Source organism: Montipora foliosa, chromosome 5 (genome assembly GCF_036669935.1).
Source record: "Montipora foliosa isolate CH-2021 chromosome 5, ASM3666993v2, whole genome shotgun sequence".
NCBI lineage: Eukaryota > Metazoa > Cnidaria > Anthozoa > Scleractinia > Acroporidae > Montipora > Montipora foliosa.
This window is the reverse complement of record NC_090873.1, coordinates 45,329,925-45,339,655: the sequence shown is the minus strand read 5'-3', so window position 1 is coordinate 45,339,655 and position 9,731 is coordinate 45,329,925. Positions and strand designations below refer to the sequence as shown.

The 9,731-nt window shown below is 39.3% G+C and overlaps 1 protein-coding gene across 1 annotated transcript in view; it reads right to left on the bottom strand.

Annotated features, from left to right (window-relative positions):
- Nucleotides 1-3,830: 3,830 nt before the first annotated feature.
- The window catches only part of LOC138003220 (histamine H2 receptor-like), an 11,193-nt gene continuing 5,292 nt past the window's right edge, over nt 3,831-9,731 (bottom strand). The window contains exon 3 of the mRNA XM_068849177.1: nt 3,831-4,877. Within this exon, the coding sequence (XP_068705278.1) occupies nt 3,941-4,795 (855 nt within the window). The 5' untranslated portion in view covers nt 4,796-4,877 and the 3' untranslated portion in view covers nt 3,831-3,940. The remainder of the gene's footprint in view (nt 4,878-9,731) is intronic.

The window sequence follows — 9,731 nt, the reverse complement described above, 5'->3', positions numbered from 1 at the left end:
TTGCAGTCTTTTGACCAACAATAATGCCCCTGGGGTGAGGAATTTGCACTTTTTTGACCCAGGATGACTTCCCTGGGGCCGGGCATTGGAATAGAAAAACTGATCTGAAATCAAATCCCCCGCCTATGCCCGGCCTCCCCCCCTAGCAGCTTAACATTGATAGGTGCATTATTCTGGATCGACCGTCCGGGAAACTTCCTTCTGCTCTTTCTGAAAACTGTGTATATATATCAATAGTTATTTGCTTTTTCATCGATATATGTTTTGCATAAAGCAAGCTAACAAAATCTGTACCTTGCTGAGTTCGCATTTGTTAGCGTTAATAGTATTTTCGGTCAGATGCTTCTGTTTTTTATGACGGGTTTATTGTTTTGGTCTCCCATTCTAACACTAACCCCGCTGAACAGGGCTTGACTTCAGTGAAGTTTAGTATTAGAAAGCTGTCAGATGCTCAGAGGGCACACTTGTGGTGAAAAGAAGTTGTGAGGGAACTTGAAAATTATCAACATGTCAGCACAGAAGCCAATGTTTCTCGCTTCTCTTTTATTTGTTATTCTTCGGAGACTGGAATGCTGTATTTCAATACCACACAATTCAGTGCCTTCTGATTTTCTGTAGCACGTACCACAGGCAACCCATTGTATGCTCCACGGAAGCATCTCGTTTTGACAACGTTTCCAAGGAAACAGCTGTCTGGTGTAACACAAACTTTCCACGAGCCAGATTAACACACAATACAACGCTAGTGCTGGAAGAACTATAAAATGATATTTTATAATCAACTGGGTGTCTACAAAGATACAAAGACGAGAATTAACTCTTTGATATAGCCCAAAAAACAAATTCTTCTTAAGTTTTGCCGTAAGTTTCTGGTAATATAAGTCCATCAAGAGAGTAGGTTACTATCCTCAGACACCGGTTGTAATCCCTTGACTTACGTACAGTATTGAACTAGAAGTCCGTTTGGGGAAATATTGTTTTTGTGGCCAATTTACAGGCTCAAAGGCAGGCGCAAAAAACGTGAGTAGGCCGTTACAACAGTAAAGTTAGGGAAATTTCTCACACATTTTAAGTAGGAATTAAAGAACTTAATTTCAGTACATTTCAGCTAGAAGATTCCTCTTTAAGAGAACTGAAAGGCAAGCCTACAAGCTATGATTGACTCGTAGTGTTGTTTACTGATTGTTGTATCCATGCAATAACCTACATATCAGTTGGGGGAGTGAAATAAGTGTTGTGACGTGTTGAGTCACTCAAGCGGAAACCTGACTGAGTCCGCGCGTTTTGGTAGAGATCTTTCCACGATAATTTGATTAGATCTACTCAGGAGGTACTATGTTACTGACTGAAAGGGAAAAAAATGTGTTTTAGCTAACAACTGAAAAAAAAGAATATTTTCCCCCCGGAAATACGAGAAATAATATAAAATGTCCGGCTCAGAACAAAAGTTTCTTGAAAATGAAATATTTGGACGTATAATCCCAACGTCTTTATCAGTCGTGGTATTTAATAGTCACGTGACCACTAGACGATGTTCAGGTTATCTCTCTGCGTACATCACAACGTTGCGTGTATCATTGTAGGTAATAAATCAGCAAAAAGGCAATGTGTGGTAGTATTGACAATTTCACACCATAAAAAAGAAAAACCAGTTTGTTACAGCAGTGTATTTTTATTTATCTTTTAATGTACGGCATTAAACATAATCAAAGATGTAATTTAGTACTTAGCATGCCTTTAAACACCTAACACGTTTTCATAAAGTATATAAAAAAGTATCATAACATAATTCAACCAAGGGCACTTTACCCTTCGAAAAATAGGGAAGAAAGGGAAAAGGATCTCGAGTCGGTGAATAGATTCTGCCATTCGTCCCAGTAATGTGATCTATGCGTAAAATTGGGAAAAGTTCTTTGTTTTTCTTGTGAACCTTTCCAGTCCGTCTCATCTTCGAAGGGAAGAGCACCCTGGGGAAGAATTTCGACTGTGCGCCAGGCCCCAAGTTTGAAAAAATGGTGGGAATTTCGTTGATCGTGTAAACAAAAAAAGGCTACGAACTTTGTTTGCTTTCCCAATATTCCCGGTAAGCAGCAACATTTTAACGTCACTAATGAACAGATGGTGTATTGTTTTCGTAGGGAATCAACTTTTTGGGGACAAAATTAACCTAAAGACGGTTTCAGAACCCTTTATTTTGCCGCGATATACAAGAAATTTCGTTGCAAAGACACATTTTATCCACACTCTTTACACATTGCATCCATATAAGCAACCTACTGAGTGTATAAGCAAGAGAGCCTCTCACCAGGCAGGGGGAGACTTGTTTTCTTAACAATGAAATGCCGTAAAAATTTCATGCTTGCTCAAGTATTTTTAAATCAACCGAATGACAGCCTCGCGTGCCTTTTCACAGTCCGTCGCTCTTTCCAACCATTGTGAGGCATTGCAGCTTGCATTACTACCTGAGCCCGCAAGCAGGGCTAGAGATGCGCAGAAAGCTGCGCAGTACGTTTTCCCTCTCTGAATTTCCGAACCGGAAACTCCCAGCTCGTAACAGGCCTCCTCGTTTTGTAAACTTCTTATTCAATTCCTGCTCAATAAAGGACTCCTCAAATTAACAAGGTTGTCGATTACAGGATGCTCTGTCATCAAGCCGTCTTATTGATTTATTCAGTCAAATCATGGAAAAACGTTTTGCTCCGATATTAACCATTAAAATTGTTGAATGCAGGAAATAGTGGACACAATCGCCCTCAAGATAGTATAGCATGAACAGGGCCTTGGCCAGAAAAACGTTATGACCAAGGCAATAGTACTTGTTTGTTTATTTGCTAGCAGTGTCTGACTTTCCCCCTTCCTTTTTAGCTGAAACTCAGCTAAAAACAAGAAACAAAAAGAGGGCCCGTTGTTTTCGTGAGCCTGAACTTACTACCTTTTCGTCTAGCTTCGGTGCACCAACGATACTTCAAATCAACAACGTTAACAGATATAAATGATACACGTAAAGTACCAACTCTCTGAAAAAAACCACCTGACAGCCTACAGACACCTGGCCGAGCGTCTAATCGCACAGAGATTCATGAAAAGTAACTAACTAGAAACTTTATTGACGAGTTTTGACAATTTTGGAAATTACGCCAACAGCATTATTTTGTAATGTGTGTTCTCAAGTGTCGTTGCCCGAATCATGAGCTTTTTGCCCGAACACGTTCCTAATTCCCGCAACTGGGGGGCCTGTAACCCCCCTCGGTCCCCCCCCCCCCCTTCCCAGCTCGTACGCTTATGAACAAAGACAAGTAGAAAATGCCCTGACGCTTCATAATTTATTATGACTGAGGCAAGTGATGACTAAAAACACGAAAACTAGCTATACGTTAAAAAATTACGACATAGGCTTAAGTCACCTACTATTAATATATAATACTAAAAATTAAGACAATAAGCATCTGTTGTCTTGTTAACTTTCCTGAATGCTATATTCATCCATCTATTTAAGGTCAAACTTTCTTACGAAGATAATAATTTCTTTTCCTTGTTACAATTTATGCACATTAACTTAAAACTGTTGTTAATATCATGAAATTTCAAAATAGCAACTGAAGCCAAGTAGAAAAATGCAATGGCGCTTCATAATGTTTTACAAGTCATTAAGAGGTAAATCTGCAACTCGCCTTTCACGGTTACGAACAGTACGTTTGCAAAAGAGTGCAGCTAAAGTAGATCTGTATTCTGGCATGCGGATAGCGTATAATATAGGATTGACAAGAGAGTTTGCATAAAGTAAAACATACAATGCAAAATAAAGATGATCACCCACTGGACAGGGCATTTTAAATTTACCGCTATAAAGGAGAACAGCGATAGTATTGGCAGGCAGGAACACCAAAAGAGATACAACAGTCACAATCATAATGTTTTACAAATCATTAAGAGGTATATCTTAAACTCGCCTTTCACGGTTACGAACAGTACATTTGCGAATGAGTGCAGCTAAAGTAGATCTGTATTCTGGCATGCGGATAGCGTATAATATAGGATTGACAAGAGAGTTTGCAAAAAGGAAAACATAAAGTGCACAATAAAGACGTCCATCCACCTGAAAGGGAATTTTAAATTTACCGCTATAAATGAGAAGAGCGAAAGTAATAGCAGGCAGGAACACCAAAAGAGATGCAACAGTCACAATCAACAATGTCACGGTCAGTTTTCTTTCTCTACTGGCTGCACCATGGTGTTTAGGCTGCGCTCCACAACGGACTTTAATAACAATGGATGAGTAAGATACACAAATGATCAAAAGTTCAAACGAGCCTAATGCAATCTTGAAATAAACATCAACTACTCCCTCAGGATATTTAAAATTTAAGGAAGTACCTAATGCCGTACTAACCCAAATAAAGACAATTAATAGGCCATACACCCGTTTTTTTAGCACGCGATGCTTGAAAGGCCGAAATGTCGCATATGCCCGTTCTAAAGCAATAATGGTTATGTTTATTAAAGACATACCAGGAAAAACACCAGGTAGTTTTGTCTCTATATAATCTTTCAAATGTCCATTTAGATGCCCCCTCCATACATTACAGAATACTCCAAACCAATAGAATAGAAAAAACACAGCAACTCCTCCAACCAACATATCTGTAACTGCCAAATTTATCATCAGGTACGTGCTGCGCTTGCGGAGATTACAGTTTCTTGTAAAAACAATTATCGTACAGAGGTTGAGTGTTACTATGGCAACAGACTCGGCCAAGCCTACAGTCATCCAGGTTATCCACTCGGGTGGATTCATCTCAGAGCTCTGTCTTTTTCTTGTTGATGTTAGAAGTAATTACTCGTCTCAGTGACTTTGTTTTATCAGGTTCTTTTTCTAACTGTAGAAGACACAAAATGAACAGGAATTCAATGCTTACATCAATCTGCAGGAAGTCATTTTGGCTTTTGAGGTATTGTAAAACAGTTTTCAATATGTCTCTTGTTGTTTTTGATATGGGTGTTTTTACATGTTTCCAGCAATTCGTGTGACCCCCAAAACTTAAGAAAGTTAATGCCAAAAAGCTTGGAGGACTTATTACAAGTCCAAAAATATTTCCTTCGAGGTCCATGACATGTGACGATGACGGGCACGATGATGTAACATAGCATAAAGTGACGTCATCATTTCTAAAGAGCCACGATCTTAGTCCGTCATCAAGGCTTTCATGGTCTTTATGAAAGGTTAGGAATTTGGAGGAAAATAGTCAAAATCGACCAAATAGGCAAAAATTGCTATAAAAATACCAAGATCCTTTACCGATGACTCGTTGTACCAAAAATTGTTACCAGTCAATTTTATGGAATGGCCACCAAATCTGGAGTTTGATTTTGATGCTTTTAAAGTTTCAAATTTGGTGTGGGCCCCAAAAGGTCTCCCTCTATCTGAATAGGGGAGTATCGGACTTCAGCGCAAAGAAAAAAATGCAAGTACAATAGTTTGAACAAGGCCACTGCCAGACAAAAATTGTAACTGAGGCTGTATGAGGAAAGCAAAATATTTATTCATTTCATTTTTTAATGAAGAGCTTCTTATATCGAGCTTAATTAAGGTTAAGGAAAAAACATTTTACTCACTTAAATCAACAATCGGGTGTTCGAAAGTCGTTTGACGATTCTGATAGTGTGAGAAAATTTCCGCACGTGGTTCGATCTATTGTTTTCTCAAATATCAGTTACTGTGGAATAATATTATTTTCGTTAAGCGCCTAAACATCCTTCAAAATTTGAATGTGACGAAAAAGTAAACGTGTCCTAGGCTGTTCACATCTGCACCAACACAACGTAGTAAACACTTTTTTTGGTAATGAAATTCGCATTTAGTAGAAAACTTTTTGATGGAGCAATTATTATAGCACTAGAAAATAAAACATCATCAAGCTCAGCAGTAATCAAAGTTATTTCAAAACTTCTTCGAAAACAGTCACCAAAATAAATTTTATTAAATGTAGAAATGACTTCAGCTCGGAAAAAAATCCGAGTCCTAGATGGGACTTGAAACCACGACCCTCCGTTATCTAGTCGGACGCTATAACCACTGAGCTACGAGAGGGTGAAATGTGGATCTTTGACTGGAACCGCATTGTGCGGTCCCACAGCCAAATAATGACTTGGCACCTTTATCGCGCAGTCACACTGATCAAGGCATATCAAAGATGCAACCAACCACCTTCCAAAGTGAGTACAACAATGAATATTAAGTGTAAAAATCACATCAACTCAGAAAAAGAAAACCGAGTTCCAGATGGTATTTGAACCCACGACCCTTCATTATCTAGACGGACGCTCTAACCACTGAGCTACTGGAGAAATAAATTGTGACCCAAAATAAGGCCCTCTTTACAAGCAGGAAGGGTAACCCTACTGCCAGTGTTACTCTAGCAGGAGGGTCAAAGATAGCCCGGGTTTACGAGCAAAATTTCACAGGTAGGGTTGCTAGGGTAACCCTAGCACTAGGGTTACCCTACCTGCTTGTAAACAGGGCCTTAAACTGACAGCCTATTTAGTTTGAGTTAAAACAGGGAACTGAACCTAACGCGCCAGCGACTACAAAACTGTAAACTGAATTCATCCAAAATTGTGTACAACACTACCCACGGTTTTGAAATGTTTAACAGTAAAAACAAAATCAAGTGTGCAAGAGCAGTAATAATTATTAAAGAAATAAAAAACGGGCCGAGTGCATTGTCGAGTGTTCTTAACAATTCCCAAGTGCTTATATAACTCAACAATGCTCGAGGAACAAGTTTTTTTATTTCTTTTATAAAATAAAAACGACCACGAAGGGACAAGAATTCGTCAGACAACAAAAATGAGCGCGCGCCCTGGATGGCGCAATTATGGCGCAATTTCTCCCTGATTGCGTGATACGCGTGCGCCACCTCGAATTTTTTCATATATATTATTAATAAGTAATCACATGATTTTTCTCGTGCAATTTGGAATAAATAAGCACTTTCCTGCCTCCTCGTTATTTTGGTCATTTAAAAAGTCGAAACCGAGATCAAATAAAGGAAATTCTTCAGCCATAATGGCGGTCTGGAAAAATCTCCTCAGTATTTTCAGCGACAAAAATGATTGACTTGGCTTGCGTGCATATGTTGAGTTATAAGGCACACACCATACGTACGCTGTGTGCCTTGTGGAGTTATAAAGAACTCGGCTTGACCAATCACAGTGCATGATTAACCTTGGTTATTTTATAATATTATTTATTTAATGGCTTACAATCTCTAGATTCATTGCCCACGAGAACGTTGAAACTTTCCTCAAAGTTTCAGCTGCGATGTTCATTTGGAGGCAAAGTTCTTTCAACCGCAAAACCTCATGGCAATAGTTTTGCTCGGCGTTCGCACTTTGAGTGCTCTTGGGACAACGAGTCCATTCTCAAGCCTTCTTGATCCTGTAACTTGTTGCAAAATAAACATACTACACTTGCTGAAAATGGTGAAAATTTTATTAGCGCCCAGCCTCGATAAAGCGCCCACCTTGAAAAAGCGCCCACTCTCAAGGTCCAAAAATTTATTAAACACGAAGGCGCGCTATATAAGGAAGTCTCCCCTGGGAAGATCGAGGCTCATTTGTCAGTCACCGTTGACGTGCGCGGGACTATAAAACGTGTGGTGCCTTAGGCTCTGTGATATTTCTTCTATAAAAAAGCCCCTTATGGCAATGTGTCCGTAATATGCCATAAAATGTTATCTGTCGTTCTTTTTTCAAATTCCCCAAATTCGCGCTAGAAATATCTTTTCGGGCTTCCGACTCTGTGTTGCTGTTTGTTCATCACTATCTTGGATAATTAATCAGTCGTGCTTGAATGAATTCGAACAAAAGCAGTGCGTGAAGCGCCCCCTTTTATAGTGCGGTTAATCAAATAAATACGGTGTGTTAAGTATGAAAATGTTAAAACGGTGTTAAAACAATAAAAAGCGTGCAAGAATAACATAATTAAACATGATTAAAAGCTTTCGCACGAATTGAGTCTGACTGTACATTGAGACTTGAGACAGTAAAACTTGCTCTATACTTATGTCAAATTTTTATGTTCACTTTTGAGCTTGATGATGACCGAAGTTCGGTCGAAACGTCTCCCTCTTTTACCTTGAGTGTTTACTTTAAAGTGTTTTAAAAACAACTGACTTTGCATTTGAATGTATAATGCATCAGTCAATTCGAGCAGTGCCCAACCCCCCCCCCCCCCGGGCTAACCCCCGGGCATTAACTTTTTTTTAAAAAAATGGGCAAATTCCCCGGGGTGGGGACACATAAGCTGTGTAAATGCCCCGGGATGGGGACGAAGAAAGAGGGCGAATGCCCCGCCCCCGGGATCGTCGCCTTCCAATAGGCGCCTGTATTCGCAGGCTACTTTGTCTGTCACGAATCAAGACATCTTAAATGATCTTTCATCGCATTTTCACTAAAACTCACGAGCCAGAATGTATATTTATATTTAATTAAGTTAGCACAACAGAAAAACGCTAACCTCATTTTGACAAAAAAATGCTTTACTATTGCCATAAAAACTATCCAGTTAAGTTCGCATATTATAAAACATGATGAATTCATAAAGGCCACCTTTTCAAGAGAACAACTTTTTGAAACAAACAACATATTTGCTATCAGAGGCAAAAACCCCTTCCTATTTCATTACGAGCGTGAAGAGAAAAAACTCAATCGTGTCAAATATGCGCAATATTACAACAAACTAAAATTTCAGGATCAAACCGTTTCCATGAAGAACCTTTTCCTTGAATGATGAAGCACAAGATAGACGATAAGCTTTCTTTCAAATAATTCTTGGCTGTCACATTTCCAAATTTTTTTTTTACCTGAAGACTGTGCAGAGTTGATCACAGATCCACTTAAGGTGTTCGATTCGTTCTCTGTCTTTGTTGAACCCATAAGTTACCAGAGAATTTTCCATTTGCTTTCAGTGTTCTACATAACAGCACACTTGGTAAAATCTTAGAAGTGCAGCTCACTTTGATTTCGGCTCGACGGGCGACAGATTGTTGTCGAAATCCATTACTCGTCGCTTTTAAGATTCCACCGCCTGTCTTGTTCAGTATCCAAATGACTTGCCATTATTGAGCTTCATAAGGGTATATTTTGTAAACGACATTCGCGTTACATGACTTTCGACGCCATTGCCGGTTAAGTTTATCATTCTACTGTGTCCACCAGATATATCTACGCATTTCCACTACCCTCTCTATCCTAAGAAAATACGAGCAGAAGGCTCTATGCACAAAGGCACCACTTAGCAGGGGAGTGACAGACAAGACTTTTACCGACACGGAAAAAAATTAATAAATAAAATAAAACAAACAAATAAAACGCAGATCCCGACTGGGTTTGCCATACTGGCAACCCAGTAACAAGTCTTGTCTTCCCTGGATGTGGATAACGCAACGTACGTCTTACGGTCTTGCGTTGGAAAAAAACCATCAGACACAGTTAAAAGCGTAGATGAGACTGCTTACAAAGCCCTTTCCAATGCCGTGTGTAAGTGGTTCTGCGCGCAGTATGTTATGGGTGTTTGTAAGAACGCCTCGTGTCATTTTAGAACCTTACAAAATGTGCGTGTAACCTCATACTCTTAAAAGTGCCTTATGACTTTTAAACTGGGCAGTGTTAACCCTTATCACAAGCACAACTCGCATTGCGTACGCCGATTTTCTAAAAGGATTTTGTAA